General features: G+C 42.0%; 2 protein-coding genes across 2 annotated transcripts; both read right to left on the bottom strand.

Annotated features, from left to right (window-relative positions):
• Positions 1–7,660: 7,660 nt before the first annotated feature.
• Positions 7,661–10,431, bottom strand: LOC119119433 (protein snail homolog Sna-like). Its single transcript, XM_037245772.1, has 3 exons — positions 9,553–10,431; positions 8,661–9,179; positions 7,661–8,440 (listed from the first exon to the last, which is right to left on the bottom strand). Exons 1-3 carry the CDS (start codon positions 9,632–9,634, stop codon positions 8,256–8,258), a joined length of 786 nt encoding a protein of 261 aa, XP_037101667.1. The 5' UTR covers positions 9,635–10,431; the 3' UTR covers positions 7,661–8,255.
• Positions 10,432–13,949: 3,518 nt separating this feature from the next.
• On the bottom strand, positions 13,950–23,482 carry LOC119118543 (immunoglobulin-like and fibronectin type III domain-containing protein 1). The gene is made up of 25 exons (XM_037245587.1): positions 23,430–23,482; positions 22,823–22,882; positions 22,330–22,452; positions 22,086–22,225; positions 21,898–21,997; positions 21,749–21,800; positions 21,360–21,513; positions 21,129–21,234; positions 20,752–21,024; positions 20,294–20,668; positions 20,063–20,136; positions 19,560–19,707; positions 19,362–19,466; positions 19,159–19,283; positions 18,483–18,624; positions 18,103–18,399; positions 17,714–18,010; positions 16,971–17,150; positions 16,771–16,899; positions 16,383–16,682; positions 16,083–16,168; positions 15,808–16,000; positions 15,436–15,732; positions 14,472–14,798; positions 13,950–14,153 (listed from the first exon to the last, which is right to left on the bottom strand). Exons 1-25 carry the CDS (start codon positions 23,464–23,466, stop codon positions 14,149–14,151), a joined length of 4,125 nt encoding a protein of 1,374 aa, XP_037101482.1. The 5' UTR covers positions 23,467–23,482; the 3' UTR covers positions 13,950–14,148.
• Between the last annotated feature and the right edge of the window lie 3,421 nt (positions 23,483–26,903).

Here is a 26,903-nt window from a genome sequence, read left to right as displayed (position 1 = left end):
TCCATAGGGGGTTGCTTTCCTACGGTTTAAAAACAATAAATACATCTAGGGAACGACTGTGTGTGTCTTTGTGTGTGTGTGTGTATGCACGCGCAGTGTTTGGGCACATGTGCGTGCATGCATGCCACTCTCCTCTTCTCTTCTCATCTGGCCAGGCCCTCTAGCTGGTAATCTGAGCATTGAGATTAGAAAGAAAAACAGCGGAGAAGAATGTCTTTGGTTGAGCTAGCGAGGAATTTACAATGGCCTTCAGGCTGCTTTGACCTCTCCCTCCCTTTCTCGCTCCCACTCTCTCTCTCACACATACACACGGAGATGACGGTTTCATCTCTTTTTATAACAGAGGCCTCATTTCATCCATTTGACCACCATTCTTATCACTGTGATAACATTAGACACATCAAGTGTAAACAGTGATGTCACAAAGGATTTACACTCACAATATGGAGATTCATTTGTTATCCAGGTCACCTACATTTGGGTTCTCAATTTGATTTTCTCGTGCTTTTATAATTTCATTCATTTTTCTTTCTCAAAATTGATATATATACACATTAGGTCCGATATAAACCTGGATGGAGTTAAAAAAATGCATTTTTATATAATTGTGATGTATTCTTTTCAAACCAAGAGCTCATTTAATGTTTTCAAAGATTACATTCATGACATTCAAGCGTCTTTGGGTTTTTGAAAAGCGCTATACAAATTTAATGAATTATTATTATTATGACTGGCGGAACTTTTAAGTAACCTTAGAGATCCCCTCATTATTATCATTCGTCTTGATGAAAAGAAACAAGGACAGATTTCTCTGACCTCTGTCCATCCTGCACGATATAATAAAAAATAAAAAATAAAAAAAAATATATAAGCAGGGTTTTTTACCTTTAAGTGCTTGGCAATTTATAAAAAAATAAAAAGCATTTAAAGAGCAAAAGCAACACGCAGTTGTTTGGAAATGCAGAATTTGTAAGCTAAATAACGTTGACGTCAGCTGTATTAGCATGTTGGCCAACTTTGCGCCCTTATGTCACTAATATGTCATTTAATTGCATTAGTACACCTGCAAGATTGCAATAATACCACCAAGCTTGTCTCCTTGCTGTTGTGTTCATCTGACAACCATTCATATTTTACATCAGATGTTATTTCTGTAAATATGTCCATCTTTTCAAAATAAAAGTTTAGAAGAAGCCACTGTATTGTTAAATAACCACTGATTAATGATGTCGTTAAATGTTAATGGTAAATCACTTCATGCCTTGAAAGTAAGAAAAAGGAAGTGTTCCTGACATCAACGAAATGTTTGATACACCTCTCCAACTCCGTCCAACTTGAATCAATGTTACCGTGTGGGCTGGGATTATGCCGCATAGACATTCATTGAAGTTTTAATTTCAGATGGGACAGCTGTGCAGATACTCAAGCCGGACCCGATCCCCTTCGTCTCGTCACAGCCGAGCAACCTGCCTTCCTGCCGCAGTAGTATGCTCTCAGGCGGGGTGGCGTGGGGTGGGGGCGCAGACGAAGGGGACAGGTGTTGGGACAGGAGGTGCCGTGTGGCCTGGGGGTGTGGTCAGGTGGTGGCACACCTGTCCCTACTTGCAAAAGGGGGTCCAGTTACACGCATGTAGCGGCAAGTGTGCACATGACTTGAGGTCAGAAAACTTGCACGGTGATTGTAACTAATGCTACAAAAAAGAGGGCTTTTCTTTCTTTGTCAGCTCAAGAGCCCAATTTTTAACACGGTACCTCTCAAAATTCTCTTTACTGTATTGATTGTAAATTTTCGAAAGATGACGTCATGACACATAATGAGGGTTCATGACAGCAAAGGACAGCTCTAAAAATACAATGATGCCTTGAGAAACAGGTTTAATCTGTTCCACCACAAACATCTCAAATCATTTTCTGCAATTGAAATGAATGGAAATGCCATTAATCCGTTCCAGCCTGCCAACAAACAAACAAAACTCATTGCTTCACTGTTTGTGTTCAAAAATCTGTTGCTTGAAGGGTTCAATAGCTGTTTACCATTATGTGCAAGCATTAGCATAAAGCTAGCAGAGTAAAGACTATATAAGCTATTATTGTTGTTGTGACTATGGGGTTGTGGTTTAAATATGAGTGTAAATTTTGTTTTATGTGTATTTTGGCATTAAACTTCAAACTAAAATTAATCAATCAATCAATCAATCAATCAATCAATCAATCAAAAGTGGAAGCGGCAATAAGAAGCTTAAATCTTATTTTTGAAGAAATGTCCATTATTTTCAAGTATTTGTGAAGTGTCTCATTTGTGCTTTTGAAAAAACCAATAAGTCAGGTCGCTCATATCTGAAAACAACACTATATTATATAAAGCCATTTTTCCACCAGATTTAAGTCATCTCGATTTTCGTTTGTAATGTTTGAAGTTCAATATATCTAAGAAGAAAGTGTGACTCCCTTTTAAAGCGAGTAAGTGGACACCAGTTTGTGGCACATGCTGCAATTCTGTAAAACGTCAGAGACGGACGGGAAAGACAGGCGTCTAGCGTGGGTGTGGATTTCAAGCAGGTGCATTCGCCTGCCCCGCAGCTTCTCCAGCGACACGATGGAACGGGACCAGGCGGGAGGAGAGACGAGGGAAGACAAATATATGCTTTAAACACACACACACACACACAACTACTCTGAATCCAATGGTTGATCTCCACTCGCCCTGGCCCCTCAATTGAACACCCCTCCCTCACCCACAAGTGTATTCTTGGATGAGTGGAATGTGTGAGGACAATAGAAACATCTCCATCCTTCGCTCGGCAACCCCCCCTGGCCCACACAGGTCCTGACAGGAGAACAAAAGTGCACCTTGCATCTCTCAGCACCACCAGTAGCACTCGGGGGTAAATACCTGAATACCTGGGTTAAATAAGAGGGAACAAAAGAATGGCAGAATGACACAACATGAGGTGAAAAGCAGGAGGGGGTGAAAAAAAGCTGCTGCCAAGTGGAACACAGACTCACCCAGAGGTCCAAACTAAACACACGCCAGCCTGCTGTCTTGTACCCTCAGTCCTTCATTTTGCATCATAACAGAACCATCATCTTCAGTCTTTTGCTCCTTTTGACATCTGCTTTTTAACAGGTTGAACGCTCCTGTACTTCGACATGCCTGCCTTGTGTGTATGTACATGCACATCAGGGTTATAATAGTTACTGCCACTGGGGGCAGTATAATATCTGGACTTAAATGAATACTGTTTCTTCTACTCCTATTGTTAGTGACTCAGTAAGATTCTGTATTTTTTTTAGAGGATATACAGAATATGTACATTTGTTGTTCTGTTGTTTGTCTTCAAATAGCTTTTGCTTTTTGAACTGACTAATCGATGTTAACTGTTAGCCTGTCAATGGCGTGCAAAATGTTGGAGTGGAAATCGGTTTGATGCTTGCACTGACACAAGGTTCCTCCTTTTCACACATCATCCGTTTACCATCACAGCCTGTTTTGCTCATCCTCGCCCCTCTGACCTTTTGGGACAGAAAAGGTCTGTATTGAGAAGGAAACACGTGACACACACATGAACACACACACACACAGCCCATTGAAAGCGACATCAGGAGTGCAGGGTTGGACAGGAAATGGGGGAGACCATATCCTTTGTTTGGGTACCACTGGTATCTACTGGTGAGCTTGTGGAGTATATCCAAGTACCACACATGCATTATACATGCATGCAACCACTTGATCGAGTTCCAAATTCAATTGCACCACCACGAGGATGATGAGGACAGACATCCTGCTCTTGCTGCACGTGTCTTTGATTAAGAATGTGCAGCACCATGTGACATTCCTCAGACAATTCCTCACAACTTCTGATTACGGCTAGAGGGGAACTCTGGTGTTTGAGAGCCGCTGTTTTCAAAATTTCCTTCCTTCATACACCTGATTCAAATGATCTACCGGGCTTGCTGATGGGCTGAACATTTCAGTCTGGTGCGTTGAGGAGGGACACTTCCAAAACTTGCAGGACAGCGGCTCTTTTGGACCGGACTTGTTGCCTACCCCGGGGCTAAGCGAACTCTGCATTGTTCAGCGGATGTCCACCCTCTCCAGTCTGCAGCGCTAACGAATTTCTCCGCTTTCAACTGTGACTAGCTCCTTTCAAAACAAGCTACAGTTTACAAGAAGCACTTTACAACAGAGAGAAAAATATGCAAAATTTAGCCAATTTTTGGCTGACTTTTTTGGGGGGGGAGGAGGCAGGCGATATTCGATCGGCATTGTCTTTGTCTTATATTATATGTAATGTGCTATTGTGAAAAAAAAACATTTAACCGGCCAATTAATTGGTCAAGTCCTAGTAATTACTTTTTGGGGTTTTAAAGTCCAGAATTATGGAGTTATTAAAAACACATTACAATCATTTTGTCTGTATTTTTGGGCAAAGATGGGATGGAAAAATGGCATCTCCCATTTAAAGCTGCTTAGAGAGTTATGAGTTATGAGGACATAATAAATTAAAAGTTGTATCTCAAGGTACCACTGTACACTAAAAAAAGTGGGGGCCGACGTAGAGGGCTGGCCTGGAATCTTCCGACTGTGCTATTGTGTAACAGCACCACGTCTTGGAAACAAGGCTTGAAACTTTAACCCGGTGACTTATCACCCCCCCCAGCTCGAATCGGATCCTTTGGTGAATCAGAGCCACAAACCTGCCACTTGTGCTCCCAGCGACATCTCCACATGACTGTCATCTGTGGCCAAGCAAGCAGATCAGCATCCTTCCAAAACCCCCCGAAAAGTCCTCGAGTGAGTACACAGGCATATGCAGCAGCAGCGGCTGCACCCAGATGCTTCATATCAGCACCTTTTTGAAAGCACTGCGGCCAAACACTACTGACAGGCCACTTCCTGTGACTCTACCATACCATAGTACACCGAGGCAAGTAAAAGTGAATGGAAAAATTTGCATCACTGGAATTTATTTAATTTGTGGTGTTAGTGTCTTAAAAAATATTTTTAATCCAATGCTTTTAGGTATAATTTTTATTTCACTGTTATGTGTAATACATTTTAGGAAATCTTTATTAAAGCACAATGTTAAAGGTCTAACCTCGTAATTTTTACAGTGACTTAAAATAATATGAAATGTAATTTTTAGGACTGAAACAGTTGCCGTCTTTTTGATAAACATTAACTAATATGCTTCAGTAATTTAATATTGGGCATTGGGCTGAATTAATCAATTTAAAAAATGTCACACGTTGGCTTTAGTGCTTGACTTCGTCACTTATTGGGAAGGGTTTTCTTCTTTTGTGATGTCAAGGGGATGTCAAAGTTATTGGTGTGAATACATGCGAGTTGTCTGCCTGTTGCCGCTTTGATTGGCAGGTGATCATCTCTGGGTGAGCTCAGAGAGGCTCAGGCGTTTGACCTAGTAACCTTGTAGAAAAGAGGATATGGACAAATGTTCTCATATGACACTGGTCAACAGTTTTTCATTAAAACATTTAATCAGAGATTCAAACAAACTTTTATGAAGACCTTTTAGCGCTGATTTCGAATCTGCTGTTTTTTTTCTCTAGCACATAAAATTTTTATAATCATTTTTTTGTAATTTTTTTATATTTTTATAATAATATAAAAACAGTTATATAATATAATATATTTTGGAATATGAAGAAAGGGTTAGATTCAGCATCAGTTGGAATTTTATCTGAAATGTCAATTATAATCACAGTGCATGGTAAATCAAACACGCATCGTGCAAGCTTTTATAGGTCAAACTTAAAAACAAAAAATGAAAATACCTCAAGCACCTGATGTACTAGAAAGAAAACTGTTTTTTAAATTTTTTTAAACAATTGCTTCACAATAATAAGATTTCCTATTTGAGGGAAAATCACATTATTACTTTAATAAAGAGCAGCAGACGGAGCCGTGGTCTCTCTGTGACACAGCAGTATTGTATGACTGTCACTAATGGCTCAGGAATGTCACATTAGTCAGGGGCTGCATGTGTGACACTGGCAACACTCGAGCCAAACTAGATGATATTCCAAACGTGGATCTACACCTACGCGGCGGTGACCTCATAGCCTCAAGGCAACAACGTGATGGACAGCCTCTTACACGCCACAAAGTCTTCAGAGTAATATTTCAAAACAGACGGAATAATTCTGCTTTTCATTTCTTAAGAGTAGATAAAGCATGAAAAAAAGTTTAGATTGATCAAGTCAAGCATGTCATCAATGGACGGGCTTGCAAATAGTGGTGAGTGTCACAGTCCCCATGCACATGTGCATAGTTTTTCCGGGAGTGTTTACATTGGGCAAGCTAAGTCATGCAATTTGAGATGCAACTTTCTGCGTGCACTACAGCCCCCAACACACACACGCACACACGTGCATCCACCTCTCAACACCAGGAGCTATTGCAGGAAACATGTTGTTACCTCACCAAGACACGCTGGCGTCAGTGCGTGTGGGTCAGGAGGGCAGCGGGGGAGTCGCAGACACATTGCTGCCATATGTGCACCCGATGCATTCACCCTCAGCTGTAAGCACTCAGCATGCACTTCCTCCCAAAGTTCCTCTGAGGTAACAAGAGTTTGTGGAGCAGATGGCCGCACAAGCTGAGGCGAGCACTGTCTGTCTTGATCCCGTCCGTGGGCTGCTTCTCTCTGGCTTTTTGGTCAATGGTATTCCTGCGGTTAACTAACATTCTTTTGCTTCTTCTTGGCAAATGGTGAACAATTCACAGGTGTATGTATATTCTTGAGCCTCAGCATAAATTGATTCATATCAGCTTTTTTGAGTCAGTGTGACTGTGTTATACTGCCCCCAGCGGTGAAAGTAGGCACAACATAGGGAGTAATTCAAGCAATGAAGCTTTATAAACAAATGACTTCTTTTAGGTTCTATTTATTGATTTGATTAATTGCAGCTTCATAGAGTGTGTTCTCAAAAAACACACACCACAACAATGCTTGCTGTATTTTGAGTGGATTAACAACATTTCCATTCATTTACGATACCAGTTAGTGACAAGCATGGTCACCAAAACATACCTCATTTGATGGATCATGTGGTTCCAACTACTGAATGTAGTTGCTAACCAGCTAGCGTAGCCTTGATAAGACTTGTAACCAAACTTCCAGGTCACAAACACGAGTGTGCAACTTGTGTTTCGCATTTAAGGAGCCGCTTTGATTGGCCCTGATTAAAATCGGCGCTGACCACTTCCTCACCGCTCACTCTGGAAGACATCAGGTCGTGATAGGCCGACGTCACACGCTGGGCTGATCTTAGCCTCAAAGTGAATTCAGTCTAATACCTTAGTGCCAATTTCAATATTTGTATGACAATTGAAAATGTAAAGAAAGAATGATACAAAGACAATTTCTCCTTCACTCAGCAGCTCCCCTCTTGTGTGTTTACGTGTTCGTCTAAATGCACGGTGACAGCTCGGCAGGTGTGTGCAGGTGCTCCCCCAAATCACTCACCATCACACAAACCCAACCCCACTCCCATTATTGCACACAACTCCATCTTCCCATTGAGAACCTGTCGCGTCTGTCCTGAAAACCTCATTTGGAGTCGCTAGTCAATAATGCTTGTTGAAATGTTTATTAATACCTCAGAATGTTTAAACAAACATGATGATAGCATGTGGTTTTGTTCTAAAACAAAGCTTTTATTTACATGTGAGGAATATGTACAAGATATTTCAAAATAATTCCTAAAATTGTGATGGCAAAATATTAAAAACACACACTTACACACACACACCATTAAGATGCCAGAAAAATGTTGGTGAAGCAAACAGGGCTCTTTGGTCAAACTTTAGTGGTCCGTTCATCCGGTGCCGAGAAGACGGGTGAATGGAGGTCACCTGTTGCCCACCTTCACAGTCAGCTGTCTCAACACGCACGCGCGCACACACACACACACACACACACACACACACACACACACACACACACACACACACACACACACACACACACACATCGTGTATGCATAATAACGAATGGCATCCATCCACACATACGCACCAAAAACACACCCAAGCAGCTGCAGCATGGTTGGAGTCCCGGACCGGCCGGCACCAATGGGAGTTTCCTGGGATTTAACTGCATGTCCAGCTGCTCTCATGTCATACATGCTCACACTGTTGATAGGCCGCTGCTCCTTTGAAATATCAGTTGAGATATTTAAAAAACAAAAAAAACACTCAAGTAGGGAGGATCCTGGGAATGTGGGTCCGTCTATGAGGCCAGGTTGCCGCATCGGGAGGCGTTGTGTTTGTGCAGCAGAGACATGCGGCTGAAGGTGCGAGAGCAGGAGCCACACTGGTACTTCTTCACTTCAGAGTGCGTCTGCAGGTGCGCCCGGAGGTTGGAGCGGTCGGCAAAAGCCCGGCTACAGTGTTGACAAGCAAACGGGCGCTCACCTGAAGGAATGAGGAATCGATTAATCGTTTAAGAGTGATACTTTTTATACCATGTACCACCTAAAGAATACTTGGCTATCTTGGTACCGCCATCATTGCAAAAATGTAAATATAGAGTAGTAGGGCCTAGTCTTCATTAAGAATGAGACAAAGCAGGACGAACGGACAGACAGACAGACAGACAGATACATGGATCTCCCATTTACTACAGTAGACCAACCTGTGTGCGTGCGGATGTGTCCCCTCAGCAGCCACGGTCGGGAGAAGGCCTTGCCGCAGGTAGTGCACACGCACGGCAATGTGTGTGAGCGGATGTGCATCTTCAGAGCGCCCAGGCTAGTGTACTCCTTGGGGCAGTGTTTGCAATGGAAGGCCGGCCGGGACGCAGACGCCTCGGCGGCCAGCGGTGGGACACGCAGGTGGGACGTCTGGTGGCAGGACAGTGCCGTGAGGTCGCTGTAGGTATTACTGCAGTACATGCAGTGGAAGACGCCTTGGAGGACATCCGGGCTGGGGGGATCCGAAGAACGGCCGTTGTCTTCGTCTTCCTCGCCGCTGCTGCTAAACGGGGAGCTGCTGAGGTCAAGGGGCCCGAGCGGTGACGGAGGGAAGGATGCCGGGGCGATCGGGGAAAGGGGAGCTGGCAGTGGCGTGAATGGAACTGAGGGGTAGCAGGTGAGGTCAGAGCTGTGGTTCTGATTTGGAAGGGCAGCCCGTGGGAAGCTTTCTGGGACAACAGCTGTTGAAAAGAAATCAGAGTGGATTTCATTGAAGAAAAAAAAACACAAGTAATGCCTTTCAAGGGATCCTTACATAATTTAAATCTAATAAATCTAATCTTGTTTTCATTCTTGGGAGCAAAAAATGTTGGGTTAACTCAAAATTCCAACGCCACAAACTTTTATATTTTAAGTTGGGCAATTCAACTAAATGTTTTGAAATTTGGCTTTTTTTTTTTTAGCAACGATTTACTAAGCTCCAAGGTGAAGATGTAAACAACTTGCTTGCTGTGGCTGCAATAATGAATAAAAAAGGGAACGTTTGATCAACTTCAATTTCCTTTTAGCCCCCTCCAAGTGAGCATTGAGAAAAGCTTGCACAAGTCAACATACCAGTTTGGCTGTCCAGCAGGCTTTCCCAGTGGCATGGTTTCCTGCTTGAAAAATACTTCTTGACAAGGAATGACCGGGGCATGTTCTCTGGTCACAACTAAACTTGCAATACCCACGGAGCGCGCTCAGGTGCACGAAGAAGCTTGCTGAGTCCGAAAAGCCACGCACGGACTCACACAACATCCAACGAGGTTCAAAAGTGTGCTAAGGAACACGCGCACTGTAGTCGCCCCCTCAAGTAGTACCAATAAAGTATCTGGGTGGGTGCAGGGCTCGGCCCCGCCCAAAGACACACCCAGCGTGTCGGGACGCGACCAGCATCGCAAGCTCCATTCACTGCAGGGGCCCAGTGTGTGAATGGCTCCTGCAAATCGCAAATCTAATTGTGCATTTCACACCGCTAATGGCTCACTTATGAGCGCGGGCAGGGCGCCGATGAATACAGGGAACAATGATGAATTGTATAAAAAAAAAAAAAGTTCCGCTACTCAACAAAGTTGGCACCTTTGCTTTTGAAGCTTGGGCGACGGGCGAGTCTCATCGGAGTTCATTTTCAACCAGATCTGCTGTTATGGCGTTGAAGTGTCTGAATGCACACATGATCTGCAAACTGGAGAAATAAGAGCAACGGGCATCCAAATGACGCTCGAGCTGGATATGCTTTCATGTCACGATCCCTTTTGTGTGAACTTGTTGCTCCGGGCTATGACGCACTGTATGACTTAGAGATTAACGAAGAACGTGAAAGACAGAACCTCTGTTCTTCACAGCGGGGAAGGAAGTGGCGTTTTTTTCGAGGTAGCTCACCTAAATGAATCCAGCTGACAGGGACAATAAAAAGGCGCAATCATTAGCCCGGTTCGAATATTGTGGCTGCAGGTAGCGTGAAATGTGACAAAGATATCCCGCAAGGGGAACTCTTTGGTGTGTAAAAGGTAATTGGAACTGACGGCACATATTTTTTGAAACCTAAGCATGAATCAGAGTCGCTGTATTATTTCCATTGGCTCATTTGTATCAATGCGCAACATGCGTAAAGACTCAGGTGCCACTATATTGGAATGCCGCAGTGCTGTGGTCCTGCATGCAAAGCTCCCGCTGGGCTTGCGGGTGGGGGTGGGGGGTGCACCTGTCTATAGGCGCCATTGTCACGGCATGCCCCAAAAGTTCACACGTCGTTAGACGCTTGTTGACGCCGACGCCAGGGAGACTGGAGGTCAGGGGGGGGCAGCACGCTAATAAAAACAAAAAGCAAATAGCAAAGACACGCGTGAAAGTCTCTCGTCTGTTGAGGTGGTGGACTAAATGACACGGCAAATTAAAGGCTTGGATAGCAGAAAGACGAGCAGCCCTTTATAATTCGAGATTTACAATATATGTGATCCAAGCATATCATTTGACAGCCCAAAAAGAAATAAAGACACAATGGGATATCCACCTGACACACACGCACATATGCGCACACACACGGACAGTGAAAACAGATGATTAGATTACACACTGTTGCAGTGTCTTTGCGTTGAGGAGAACAGTTTGGCTGCAGGCAGACGAGCTGCAGACGATTTGTGCTGCAACCAGGTCAAAGTGACCTCGTGAACTGGAGAAGACGTGAAGACGTCAAGTTTTTAGCTTCCAACAGATGTTTGGCTCCGTCGCCTCGGGGATTAAATCTGACAGCGAATTCACACAAGAATCTGTTGAAACGGCTGATAGGTCTTTCTTTTTTGGACTTGTGTTTAGAGAACGTGTTAAAACAAATTCAGTATAGTAAACATATGAGAAGCAACTGCAGCATTCACCAGTTTAGTGGAGATTTACAGCACTGTAAAAAAATATTTTTGGGGGATAAGAGTCATTTAAGCGAGGATGAATGTTTATGGCACCAATGCGGGTTTCACAAAGGACAGTTAGTTCTCTTTTTTGTTTGCTGACAATGTGAGAAAACAAAATTTCATTAGCAAAACGTAAAATTTTGTTCCATTGCCCACCTTAACATTTAATTGCAATTTTGAGTTGACGCAACTAGTTTTTGTTGTTGTCACACTACACTGTTTAAAAATGTTGGGAGGACTCAAAGATTCAAGGCAATGAACTGTGATAACATTGTGAGTTGGGCAAATCAATGTTTTGTTGTTGTAAAAATGGTCTTTCTTGCATTTCAAAACAAAGAAAAAAGAGTTTACAGAACTACTTGTCCCTTTTATTGTCCCTCAACTTAAAATTAAAAGTAAAAACAACTTGCTTGCTTTGTTACGCTAACTGTTGCTATAAATGTTGCTGTTGCTTATATTGTTGTTTTCCAATTCAAGTTGCGTTTTTTTCACGTTTTTTAAATGGGTCATTCAAAAAGAAGCCAACTTGAGTTGTAACAACTGCTTTTGTGCAGGTTGCCAAGTGAGGTGGCACGCAACAACAGATGGATGTTGAATAATCAAGCACATTGTTAAGATTTAGCACATCCAGACCATTCAGGTAACGACCACTCACTGGTATTTGCATTTGCCAACTTGGTTTTCAGACGATAGTGCAGCCGGCCTTGGCTATGCGATTGCCTCATTGAATCTGAAAGAAGACCAAGACATCCTGGTGGAGCTCAGTTGGACGCCACCCATCAAATGTCTGGTTCAGATCTTATCTACGCAGTAACAATAGACAAGCTGCAACATTGAGCATGGCGTGAACATTTGTTGTTTTTGCATATTTGAGTGTTGCGTGGCAGGTTTAGTGATGTGTGAAGCCAGCAGGAGCAAGATAAGATTATCCCCGAGGAATGCCCCCCACGCTCCCACCTGCATGCGTGCTGTATGGATGTGTGGATGTGGAGAAATTGAAAACTGGGATGATACAGAATATATTAATCGTAGCACACGCCGGATTCTAAAGGGGGAGGGGCTTTGGATACCCCCTTTCAGGTGGAGGCCATAGCCATAGAATTCATTTGTAACTTTGTGCACTTCAGAATTATTTTTTTTATACCTTTATATACCTAAGTAAAATGTGATGAAGCAGTGCTTCTTCGTTTCCCTGTCTTTTTACACAACTGTCTGCTATTTAACTTATGAACCGAATGGGAGTCTCGGAACTGTCATTTTGAAATAATGCTGACCACACTCCAGGGTTCACCATTCACCATACAAGCAAATGCCGCAAGCTTAGTTTCACAGAGCCCACAAATAGATGACCGTATTTCTTTTCAATACATCCGTCACCAGCAGATCATTACAATGAAATGTTTGCTATTTGGACGTTGTTCTGCTGCTTCAGGGTCGTGGTAGCCTCCAACAAACGGTTGACAGGAATACTGATTGTGTTACATTGTGTGCAATCATCAGTTCAATGTTGGCCTTTGAGAAAAATCCTTTTAGAATGTGATGACAGTTATTTCAATCATGGATGACTTGCAAATACAAAATCTGAGGGTGCTATTTTCGTGCTCAGTGCACATCAAGCATAAAGCGCGGTCTAACTGAGCGCTAAGGTGGAGTTTTCTCTCTTTTTGTATTGTCAAAATGGGTGTTGGATTTATTCTATTTGGTTAATTAATCAAATATACGTTTAATTCAGGCGGCTCGGAGGGGCACTGGTTAGCACATCCGCCTCACGGTTAGGAGGGTGCCGGTTCGATTCCACCTCCGACCCTCCCTGTGTGGACTTTGCATGTTCTCCCCGAGCCCGTGTGGGTTTCCTCCGGGCACTCCGGTTTCCTCCCACATCCCAAAAACATGCTTGATAGGCCGATTAGGCACTCCAAATTGCCCGTAGGTGTGAGTGCGAGTGCGGATTGTTGTTCGTCTCTGTGTGCCCTGCGATTGGCTGGCAACCGGTTCAGGGTGTCCCCCGCCTACTGCCCGATTACCGCTGAGATAGGCTCCAGCACGCCCGCGACCCCCGTAGTGACAAAGCAGTACAGAAAATGGATGGAATGATGGATATATTTAATTCATTACATTTTATCAATCAATCAATCAATCAATCAATCAATCAATCAATCAATCAATCAATCAAAAGCAACACTTTTCTCTGCTTTGGGTTCATGATTGCTCTCGCACTGCTTATTTCATTTCATCTGGCACCACTCTGTGTTCGAAAAGGGAATCGCAACAAGAGAAAGCGAGAGCAGCCAATTCGAGGATGGATGCATGGATGGGTAATTTTGCTACGAGCATGTTGATCTGAGCAAACTAGTGACATTATATTTTGAAAATAAATAAAATCAAAATTAGTTTTTGTATTTTTGGAAATACAGACAAACATGTTGGTTTACAAACTACAGTAATAATAATAATAATAATAATAATAATAATAGTTAAATGTATTGCAATGTATAAATTGCATTTATACGTACACATTTGATTACTTAGGTACGCAAATGGCATTGATTCAGTGGAATGACCTGCATAAAAAATTCTCACATTCTCTTCTAATGAAAACAAGGGCATAAAGGTACAGTGGCCACAAGATCACTACATAAAATCTCAATAAAGAAAACCATTTATTTCAGTTTTTGTAACAAACCAACAAATTATATCATGCAACTCATAGATAATGTCCAGGCAAAAAAAGCCCTAACAATCCCGGTTGTTGTCACCAGATTCTTCACTCTGCAGGAGACAAACACAATTATTAAATATATAAAGATTTTGCGTTAAAGAAGGCATGTGTTTCTATAATTATTATTTTATTTAACCCAGGTATTCCGATATACTGTAATGCCTGCCGCTGGCATGGTTCAGTCAATATATTTGAACAATTTTACACTTTTTGTGCATGAAATTTGCCAAATGCAAAGAAGCCACTGTCGAATAAGGGGGGGAGCTGCTTTGAGCCCCATAGGAAAATTTCACTTTGAAGAAGTAGGTTTTTAAACTTCAATGATAAAATGCAATTTGCATAATTATGTCCCCAAGCGCAGCCCTTACCTCGGACACTGAGCATGGTGGAACATTCAGATCGGCCCAGGGCGTTCTCCGCTGTGACAGTGTACTTCCCCACATCTTTAGGACCGACGTTTAGGATCAACATGGAACAAACTCCACAGGTATTCGAGATGTAATAATTGGTGTTTGTGTTGAGGCTGACGTGATTTAGGTACCACGTAATTCGAGGTTTGGGGTTTCCCGTCACAGCGCAGCTCATATGGCATTCGTAACCTTTTGGTGCCGCATGCAGCTTCAGTGATACGGTGAAGTCCGGAGCGCATCGCAGGTCGCGTTCTTCTCTGTTTGGTAAGATCAGCGAAAGCTTTTCTGCAAAAGGTGAATCAAAAGTAATGTTGATGAAAATCAAGTCAAACTTTGAGGTGTTGTATGTGCTGGAATTAGGATCCCGCTGGATTCACCAGATGGCACTTAACCTTTATTTTTCTCGTAAAAATCAGTTTTTGCATTTTGCATAGATTATATCATATAATCTACAATGATATGCTATCTCATAAATATCACCTAAAAAAGTAATACATGCGTACGTGGATTAACTTTGCTGCTGCAAACTCTCCCACGTATTTACAGATACGTTCAAACATATTTAAATACGTTCAAATATATTCACTGAATAATTGACGCCCACCCTAAAAACTTGTAATTGTCTACAGATACCACAAGATGGCGGTAAAGCTCTTTCTTTTTTTTTTTTTTTTTTTTTTTTTACCCCCAGTTAAACAAGTCTAGGCATTCAATGTAGTTCCTTGGTCCTAAGATGCCAAAAGATGGCGTTAAAGCAATAATTTAAAGCAATATTTTGAAAACATTAGACATGACGACCTGAGCTGAAAAAAAAATGCAAATGCCAAAGAGCAAATATGCAGGGGCGAGGGATGGTCGCTGCACATATTTCTAGTGGACAGCATCCCAGGGGTTGGTGCCCCTGGTTGTATGACACACACACCTTTCTTTCTCCCCACGGCCCAGGTGAGTGACTCAGAAGGCGCCGACACACCCATGTCGTTCTTGGCATAGACCCGAAAATGGTATTCCCTTCCGGGTATGATATTGCATACAGTGAACTTGTTATTGAAAAGTCTGTCGGCCACTGTGGTCCAAGTGTGTTTGGTGGAGTCCAGTTTGGAAATGGTGTAATGCAGCCGGTCATCAAGCTTCTCATCAGGAGAAGGTTGCCAAGTCACTTGTACCGTACCAGGCACATTTTCCTCTATTTCCACCGGTCCTGGAGGCTTAGGATCATCTGCAAGCACAGTCAGATATTTGAACTTCATAGTAGAGCAATCTATATGTTGCTGCACAGCATGATCGTTTTTACCTGTCACCCTAACTTCTGTACTGAAGGTCTCCTGTCCTGCCAAGTTTTTCACCAAAATGGAGTAGATGCCCGTATCGGAGCGTTCTGACAACGGGATCAACATCTGTGAAGCGCCATCCGAGTTACTCACTGTGACTCGCTTTGGCACAGGCCCGTTGTCCTTGAGCCACGTGATGTCCGGTGGTGGCGAAGCCTTTGAAACGGAGCATTAGCAAAGAAATGACATCCCAGAATCTTCAATTGAGTCCAAGACAAGTTAAAAGTTTAAACCTTACCTCAAAGTTGATGGTCACCCTGACTGTGTTTCCTGCCCTCACCACAACGAATGTTTTCATCTTTTTATTTGTGAACTTTGGTCTCACTAAGAGATGGGGGGGTATAAAATTATAAATGTTTTTGTTGTAAAGAAAGACAAAATGTCAGTTTACAAAACTACAGACAAAATAATAATAATAATAATAATTTTGGCTTAAAATACTCGGGAATTTTGTAAAGGTTTTTTACTATTTAGCCATCAACAAACTTCAGAAAATTATATTTTCATGTCAAAATGAAGTGTAAGTGAAGGAGAATACCAAGAGGCGGCATCGCGAGGACATAGTTGGGCAGATCCTCAATTTGTCCCTCTCCTCCGTCATTGGTCGCAATGACTCTGACCCAGTACATATCCATTGCCCTCAGGCCTTTTACAGTGTAGGTGGTGGTGATGGTGAAGTTTCGTGACCATTCCAGGCACTGCGCATTCCTTGTCTCGACAAAATATCCTTTAGCTTCGTCCTCTATGTCGGGTTTGTCCTTCGGTTTGGTCCAGGTCAAGACAAAGTGGTTGTAAGATTTTTCTGTCACTTTTAAGCCAATAACTTTTCCAGGGGGCTCTTGGGACAAGAAATGTGGCATTCCGGTTCAATTGAATGAAAGATCAACACGGAAAATTGAAAGTTTAATTTTAACTATCACACTTACTTTTGGGATCCCGTGCAAAAACAAAGTCGCACGGGATGCTAAATTCCCCAGGTCCCGAAAGGTTCACAGCCGAAACTCTGAATTCATATTCCAAACCAGCGACAACATCCTTCACTGCACATTTCTTCTCTGGAAATGTAACAACATTGTTCCGGTGAGCTTGACACACACTGACGTCAAAAGGAAACATGACAACTGACCTTTTATTGGCTCAATTGAAGCATTGACCCCATTCCAAAGATTGCTTCCTTTTTTGCGTTTTTCCACAATGTAGCCGAGAATTTGCGAGCCTCCTGTATCACTTGGTGCCGTCCAAGAAAGGTTGATGCAGTCATCAAAGGCACTGACCACCTTTGGAGGTGCAGGGGCACTAGGGAAAGCTGAAATATTAAAGAAGACATAGTGATTAGAGTACAAAATAATTAAAATTTTTGTTAATTAAACTAAATACATTTCAGTTCTTCTAAAATTGCACATTGTCATATAGGCACATTGTCACATACGTTTCTTAAGTCTACTTTGACTTGTAGCATCATCTTAGATAGGTATACAAATGGATTATATAGATAGATATAACAGAAAAGCCCCTTGGTGCTCAGGTCACACAAAAAAAGTATAAATAAAAATGGGAGGCTTCTTGTAATGGCCTTGTGTGACAGCAGAGGGCGCTGCTATGCTGTCAACCTTTTCATTCCAAACTGCCTTAATCTTAAAACACATTTTTTTATTCTTTGGCTTTCAGCATGATACCTGGCAATGTTTTAGTGTTTCGTCGTATATATTTGATAGTTATTAATTTATTGTTTTAGCTGTCTTTGTTTTAATATCTTTTTTTTATTTTACTTTAGATACACTTTGCATGCACCTATGGTTGTTTTTACAGCACTCTAGAAATAAAGTAGAGTTGACGGTTGAGTTGCATCATCATCCCACGAAGCCTCACCCAGTATGCCAGCTTGCAGGTCTTCGGTCTCCAACACTTCGCTCACCCCCTCTGAGGTCAAAGCTCGGATTCTGTAGCAGTACTTGCGTCCACGGTCCACGTTTGTGTCGCGGTAGAAAGGCACGCCCGGAATCTCTCCCACTTTCTTCCAAGTGTTTCTCCCAATCTGCTGTCGCTCCATGATGTAATTTATCACAGGCGATCCGCCGTCATCTTTTGGAGGCCTCCACTTGAATTCAATGCATGTAGCTGAGCTAAGCGTCATCTCTGCAGGACCTAGCGGGGTCGTGGGTTTGTCTGAAACAAACAGAGTGGCACGTTCTTTGAAGTGTTGCTTCAGCCTGTATAGAAAAATCGATCGAATGTGTTTGACTGCAACATTGGCTCACCGAGCACAATGAGCTGTGTTATTGCCTCGGTGGTGCCATGCTCATTTTTGAGCTTGATCTTGATCTCTCCTGAGTCCCTCCTCTGGCATCTGCTCAGTAGCAGGCGGCTGCAATTGGTTGAGTTGTCTATTCTGGTGCTGCTGGCGTCATCATGGAGCTCCTCTCCCTCTCTGTACCATTTGATTTTAATGGGCTCGAAGCCGAGAAAATTTAGTTTAAAGACTGCATTATGCCCTACTTTAATTCTCAAGGGCTCTGTGAACGCACTGAGGTCTTCTGGGCCAAACCTGGGTGGATCTGAACAAGAACAATTTGAACTCATAAAAGTGTTGCACTGGATTGTTATCAAGCTTGATTTCTTTTTTGATGAGTCTTCAAACCTTTAACGTTGACCACCGCCTCCGTCTTACGATTGTCCGCCTCAAAACGATATTTCCCAGAGTGCTCCTCCTGGCATTTCACTATGAGCAACTTATGAATTGCACCATCTTTAGATATTATAAATGTGTCATCAGTGATGATCTGAAAGGAAGACAAATTAAAGCACCTACTGTCATGATGAGTCCAAGACAAATCTTGTGTACGTTTTACAGTCAGCCTAAAAATACACTTTTGAAACAGGGAGGCAAACTCTTTGTTTTTTGCTGAAGACAATGGAGACACTGGGTTGACATCAAAAGGTGTATATGTGCTCGGAGATCAACATTTCAACTTTATTTACAGGTTCACATCTGGATCTGCTACATAGGTTAGACCCTCTGAGCTTTTGTTTGTTCAACTAAGAATTGGAACATGTGACTGCCATGGTATGTTGTCTCTATGCCAAAATCCATTGAGATTATTTTTTTTTAGCACAGTCAGTTATTTAAAATTTTAATTTTAGCATATGCCGCGGTCCTGTAAAAAACAGTGGGTGGGCCACAAATGGCCCCCGAGCCCTAGTTTAGTATATACTGTATCAACCTTCAGGTCTCCCATTCTTTGATATTTTGCTGACAAAGACAAAACGGTAATCCAGACAATGCTGATCATAAAAAGATGGACCTTATGCCTGACCTTTTCACCATCTCTGAACCAGACTCCCTCGCAGTCTTCCTTGCTAAGTTTACAAGTTAGCTCCGCAGTCTCGCCGATGATGGCGTTGATGTCTGCAAATCCCCAAATAAACTGAACCCCTGGATCTAAAAAAAAAAGAACGTAACAAAGTACATTTAGTGAAAGAAACTGGGATGTGACAGAATTTCCATCGGAATACTTACCAATGACCGCGTCTTCTATCAGTGGGCCAATTCGTTTACGCCTCGGTTGTGTGGCAAGGCCAATCACTTCTTCAGCCTCGCTGTCTTCATTCAATAAACTTTCATCTAGTAAGACAAAACATAAGGTGATTAAACAAAAGGGAGGCCTATATTTAATCAACAAACAGAAATCTAACTTGGCAAAAGTACCAAACTTACATTTCTTCTTTTTTGGTGTGCCCTTCGTTTCAATTTCATTTAACTCATCAATTTCTTTTAACTCCTCATCACATGTGTCGGCGGATTCTGCACGGAAAAATAACAACAGATAATCAGTTGCACTTGAAGCAGTCAGGATTGTTTTGGGCTGAAAGATTTGACATCCGTGAATGTATGTATGTATGGATGGATGGATGGATGGATGGATGACTGACTGACTGACTAAATAAATATATAAAATTAGCACTTCAAACGACTACAATTCCTCATAACAAATAAATTAACTAAAGGATATTCCACTCACTACATGGTTCTAATGAATAAAAAGTTCCTTTTAAAATATTTATTTCAAGTTTTTAGGGCACATGTTAAGTCACAGTAAGAGAAACGGTGTAAGATGTAGGGACACGAGTTAAAAAGTGATTAAAACAAAACTTGAGACCACCACTACAACTTTCAACAAATTTTAGAATGGCGGTTCTATTGTATAGCTATCCTTGTGCTACTTGCTCTTTTTCTTCTTCCAGCTTGTTTCCTGCATCTACTTTCACCTCTGATTTTGCTGTTCCAAAACCATCTGAGTAGCAAGTGTGCAGTTATTAGCATAATGGCAATGAGGCCGTGATGATGTTATGATATTGCTTCATAATTTGTGGGGGGTTTTTTAATAAAAGAAAAAAAGATCATTCCAGCTATTCTTGAAAATGGTGATGTGGCACATCTGCTATACTGACCATTAACCTTAACCTGCTGTTTAGATGGTGAGAGTGCAACTAGCGTTGACTTGAGAATGTTACTATCGTTCGCATCATGCACATCACTCCCGCTGAATTTGACGTCATTCTCACTGTGATTGACGTCATCCCCGCTGTATTTGACGGACCCATTCAGGGAAATGATTTCTCCATCTTTTCTGAAGGTGTCTGTCTTCCTCCGTGTCAGTTCCTCTGTCTTCATCCGTGTCAGTTCCTCTGCGTCATGTTTTGCTTTGACAGCTTCCAAAATCCTCTCCGTCTCTTTTTGGTTTTTGATTTGCTGCTGTTTCACCACTTCCTCCAGGTCCATCCCTGCTCCTCCAGTTTTCTTCTTGCCCGCTGCCTCAAGGTCAGCTTGAGGCACAATTAGCAATCACGCTTAATTAATCATTCAAGTACTGACTATATTTATAATTGAGTATTTATAATTGAGTTACCTTCCACATCTAATGCAGCATCGCATGAGGCAGTTCCAACCACGGCCGAGTAGACCCCCTTGTCTTGGTCTGAGCAGTCTTGGATCAGCAACCTGTGGATCATTTGATGGTCCGACACACTGATCTGATATTTTTCACCATCTTCCAGCACATTGCCTTTGCTCATCCATGTGATTTTAGGCTGCGGGTGGGTCAGGACACATTCAAACAACGCAGTGTCTTTTTCTTCTGTTACTGCTTCTTGAAGTTTGACAACAAAGTCCAGTTGGGGAACTGAAAATGTACATCATAACATTGTTAGTTGTCATCAGTAAACACGTGTTCATTTTTACTCCACAATAATGAACTCAAACTTAGGACATAAAGTATTAACTTACTTGTGAAGTTTTCAGAATCCTTTAGACATCCACCGCCACTTACAAGTCCGTTTTTCTTTTCGGAGTCTTCATTGGTCCATTGGTCCATTGGTCCACCCAGTCCATTCTGTTAGGGACAAAAATAAAGTGCACTCAACTCATTAAAAAAAAAAAGTACCATGAGCGAACAGTAATAACAGTTTTTAAAATGAACTAAAGGTCAGCTTGTATGCATCGTGGTTGCTTTCATACCTGACATTTCAGCTCTTGCTGCCTCTTCTCCTCCATCTTCATGTGCATCAAGTGCATGTCTTTTGTCTCGAGTCCCTTATAGTCTCTCTGCAGAGTGTCGCTGTATCGCTCGTCTCTTTCTTTGGTTTTCTCTGTCTGCTTTTCATCTAAAATACTGTAATGGAAATATTGATTTGTATCATTGACACAAATTGCTGCCAAAGAGTCCATGTCCCCTTCAAAGCATGTAAAAAAAAGCTTCACGAAAAGAAATATTATAAAAATTAAGCAACAAGTTACGCTTTTATAATATTCCCTTCAACCCAGCAACAATTGCTTCGTTCGGTGTATGACAAGAGGTCAGAGGTCAGTCCTGGAATTATTCTGACATGCCACACATGCAATCTTACTTTATGTTTGTTTTTCTCAGCAGTTTTCTGAAATCTGATGGGTCGGTCAACACTAACAGCAAAAAAAAAAATCATTTTCAAACAAGTTCTGTAGATAGAATAGGAGAACTCAAAACACATACAGCACATGTTATTAATGTGTAACTTACTATCTGTTACATGTAGAACTGCTGAGCAAAGAGCTTTTCCATATTCATTCACTGCAATGCATTTGTATGTGTCTGCATCGTCACCCATGACATCATGAATCTAAAAAAAGACAAAACATTACATTGCAAAAAAAAACACAGAGGCACAATTTCAGAGGGTTATTTTTTAATTCTGTGATTTTTTTCACCTCCAATATGTACTCCCCTGTTGATTCATCATATTTAGTTTGAGATTTCTCCTTGTCTAAAATGCTGCCTCTTCCTCTCTTCCACGTCACTTCAGGTTTGGGCTCTCCTATCACCAAAGCCTTGAAAACAGCTGAGTTCCCTAAAGGATATGTCGAAATGTTGAGGGTTTGTTTGCTCAAGCTGCAGTTATTTATTGGACACCTAGTGTGAAAAGCAATTTTGCTAGAACATATAGAAACTCACCTTCTTGGACATGTACTGGGTTTAGTTTACGCTTAAAATCTGGGTAGCTTTTCCCCTCTGGTATGCTCACAGTATATTGTGTGATGACCACACCGGGAATTTTAGATCTTCTCCGGATTGCAGCTGAACAAAGACAACAATAAATTATTATGTGACTCTAAAAACACACCCGTAAATGCCAAAACAAAAGTGAGGAAGTCAGTCTTTTCACTTATAGTAGAAATGCCATCAGCTAAATGAATTTTTGGGGCCACCATCCATCCATCCATCCATCCATCCATCCATCCATCCATCCATCCATCCATCCATCCATCCATCCATCCATCCATCCATCCATCCATCCATCCATCCATCCATCCATCCATCCATCTATCCACACACGCATGCGCACGCACACACACGCACACACACACACACACACACACACACACACACACACACACACACACACACACACACACACACACACACACTGATAGGGCATTTAATTTACCTGATTTGTTGCCAGCTTTCTCATTGAAATGTTGAATATACTGGTGAACGAGGGAGAAACCTAGGGAGCATAATTCACGCATAAAATTAGTGTAATAACATTCTGGTAGTAGAAGTGTAAACTAGCCAAGGGATTTCTAGCATGACTGCATGAGCAGATCTACTTTGTCTTGGGAAATTTTTTATAAAGGGAGCCGGTGACAGTAAAATTCACAGTGAGTGGAGAGACAGGAAGTGGAAGTCAGTCAAGCGTAACACGGAAAAGCTCAGAGAAGCCTAAACAAATTGAGGCATTGCCAGGGTCACAGCAAAGGGCATTAGGCAGGCAACCGTAATCCTGGGTTGTTTTCTTCTCATCCTTGGTTTGTTGTTAAAGCCTGAGAGTGAAGACTCCACTCAGCCGGCCCAAGCTCTGCCAGCACGGCCACATTCTCATCAACTGAAGCACAGATGCTGCACTCCATCTCATGTGGATGGAAACGGTGTAATTTTGGCTCTGAGTTCAGTCCATATTTAATCTACAAATTCACACATTTTCCTACTGATCCTAGTACATAATTTGGCTATCTTCCACTACTTCACTGCCGATTAGCTCTTTCAATACTTACAGATTTTGCGCCCAGAGCCCTTTGCACGTTTCAACATTTTGCCGAGAATGGACCAAACCTGTAAAAGTGACCACAAAAGGATTCACATACTCGGTCAAGCAGTCATATCGTGTGTTCGGTGATGACTGAAAGCAAATAAATAAATACATAAATAAATAAAGCACAAGAGAACACAGGTGATGATGATGACTGAAAGCAAGCAAATAAATAAATAAATAAATAAATAAATAAAGCACAAGAGAACACCCACAGCTCTATGTATGTATGTATGTATGTATTTATTTATTTATTTATTTATTTCATGGGTGTCAAACACAAGGCCCGGGGGCCACATACGGCCCGTCACATCTTTTTATGTGGCCCGCAAAGACAAATTGTGCATCAAATTTGTGTGTCATTACTGGAATTGCAAATTGTCTTCACTTTTAATAATATTTTTTTTTCAAAGTATTTGACCAGTTTTTACTCGTCTGATTTGAAAACGAGTCTTTTGTCAGTTTTTCTTGTAGCTTTTACTGTATATATGAGGTGCTCATACATTTATTTGGGTTGACAGTCATAATGGCCCGCCCAAAGAAGCTATGACTACAATGCGGCCCGTGAAAACGAGTTTGACACCCCTGATTTATTTATTTATTTATTTGTAGTGTCCCTCACCCTCTAGTGAATGTTTCACCAGTCACCACTGATATTATCAACTACTGTAAATAGCCATGTTTTTGGTCACCATATTTATGCACCAAGTGACGCAAGCCCATGACATCACTTAATCATGTGATTTAAGGCTTTCACTGATAATGCAAGATCCAAACAATGCTGTCATATTCAGTATGTAAGAGAACAAATAAAATTCCCCCAAAATCGGGAATGCAGTCATTGAAAGGCAATGTCTTCTCTCTCCTTTCCAGCTAAAGTTAGCTATGACCCCCGTTGTGACTTCATGCGGTGACACAGAGTCTGATTGCACACTATTGTCACTTGGACAGTTGCATTCCAAAAAGTCACATACTTACAACCAGATGCTTTCACCGTACTAGTAATGGCACGTCCTAACCATTTTGTGCCATTGAAAATCTTTGCGCCTTTATAATCATCTTTATAATATATTCCTCGAATACCTGATGCAACATTTTTCATTCTTTAAACATAATTTATGTACCACTAACAAGGGAAAATTCTTTTTTTTTAAAAAAGGATCAAATTCTTGTTATGATTCATTATAAAATAGAGAACATTCTTTATGTAACACGGAGACACCATGGTGGAAGTTGTAGAAATATATTTTAAAAATCCTGCCACTTTCACTGACAGTATTTTTGCTCAAAACACAAAAACAGTCTTGAGTTGATATGAAAGTGTATGTATGTACCGTACCGAACAGCATACAAAAAAAAGGAGAACAAATCCTCATGCAATCACCAGTCACCCATTGATCTCATTTTGTAGCCACCCCAGCATATCAACAATCTTCCAAAGAAATTCATAAATAAAGGCAAGATTGGCCCACAGCCAGTCAGTTTACCTTCCTCGAACTTATCCACTCACCCACTGAGCCTGATGGCTCAGAGATGGATTCCCATGGGCTCTTACCGGATGTTAAATCCTTTGGGAAGCAACTTTGCAAACCGGAGGCAAGTGAGGTGGTCAAGGAGAAGCCTCTGCCGTTTGGGCTTGGTGATGCTCAGAGCGGGTCAGTTGTTATTAAGGCAGAGTGGGGTAGGGGCGAGGAGGAGGGGGGGGGGGGGGGGGGGGGTCCGGTGAGGTAAGGAGGGATAAAATGACTGAGGAGGGAGGAGGTGAACGAAGGGCTACCAATGTCGAGTTAGTGGAATGATTGGTAATTGCTGATGACAGTTGGCTCATCTGTCATCACACACTTGTTGACAGGCAGGTTCATTTGGTTCATGTCGAGACAACTTCAGATGTCGTCAGAGTATTTGCAGCAAATTCAGATGAGCAGAGTAATATTAGCGATCATGTTTGTGACTGCAATAAGTTTAAAGACTTAAAAAAAACGACAAAAAATGTTGCTAATGACCTTGACAAGTGACTGTCAGGTAACTTGGCACAAGTGCACATTGTTTGCTGCTATTTGTGTGGAGTGCGGCACTCATAATAGAACGCAGCTGGATGTCTTGCACCTCATTCGACTTCAAGGTGGCATGATTCACGCAAATTCACCGTTGGAGCCCCATTCGGCGTCCTTGCAAAGGAAGATCAAACATTCTGCACAAAGCTCCAACGCCCTTGTCTTGTATTACAATGTGTTACATAATCAAGGTTGTGGGAGAAGCTCTTCCTCATGACTTTGGCAAGGAAAGATCAAATGAAGGACAAGGCAGCATTTGTGTTCCCAAGGTCAAGTGCCGGCATGACTGTTACATTCACCACATACTAATCCAGTGTGTGTACACAGTGCGCCGTGACTGTAAAATGTAAAGCGCCGATTATAGACACAGTGGCAACACCCGTTCAAAGACTTTGTTTTTTCAGTTGCTGATCAAATTTCTTCGTGGGAGGCAACTATTTTTAATTCCTGTCATATGTCCTCTCCTTGGTAACTTGTTTGTTTTTCTGACACGTTAGGAACATGGCCCTGGCAGTGTGTTCGCTCAGCCTGTACAATTTTCCATCAAGTGTGATTCATTTTTGGTACAATTAATTCACTCATCCGCCTTGCTTCATACAATTCTCGTTTATCACCACAAACAGGTCAAAAGTTCGGAATATATTCATTTCTTTTGTTACTCTTTTGAGCATCTTGACTCAGGCGTAGCATAGCTTACTAATATGTGTAATAGAAGCCTGCATGAGTGCGGGGCAACACCTACCGTTGCCCATCATCTGACAATTGGAGATGTATTTGTGGCTCCCAGTGAGGTGTAGAAAATATATAAAACCAAAGATGGTGGTGTGAAAAACAAAACATAAAAATATCAGATGAAAATTGTGGCTTTAAATAAAACGCGTCTCTTTTCCGCCATCGGACATGGAGGTGCAAACGGCCCCAGTGATGCGGCCCGGGTGTCCTGCCATCCTTGCCCTTCCACACGCAGTATACCTCTCATTCATCTGAATATCCTCCTGAGTGAGCTTGATCCCAAATAAACCAGCTGTATTAAGAATTAAACCCCGTTGGCTGGCTCTCCTTATATTGATGAAATGTCATGCTCCATAGCTTTCATTCCAGTTACGGAGAAACACAGAGAGGAGCCGCAGAGGTGCTAACTCGACTGCCTGGCCTGCCTCCCTCTGAGGAGAGAATCAGTGCATCAGCTGAGGCCCTGTCAGTTACTCATAAACAAGGAGTAAAGATAGCCTTAGCTGGCCTTCACCAGCAATGAATCTGAAATCCCACCCATTAAATGATCAGAAATAACTTAGACTATTTCCTATTTTATCTTCGCATAATCGACAAGTCATGGCTGAGATTACGTCAGTGCTGGCCAAAATTAGTCTTAGTCAAAATGATTT

This window comes from Syngnathus acus, chromosome 2 (genome assembly GCF_901709675.1).
Source record: "Syngnathus acus chromosome 2, fSynAcu1.2, whole genome shotgun sequence".
In the NCBI taxonomy this organism is placed as follows: domain Eukaryota; kingdom Metazoa; phylum Chordata; class Actinopteri; order Syngnathiformes; family Syngnathidae; genus Syngnathus; species Syngnathus acus.
The sequence above is the reverse complement of the archived record's forward strand: the minus strand, read 5'-3'. Positions and strand labels throughout refer to the sequence as shown.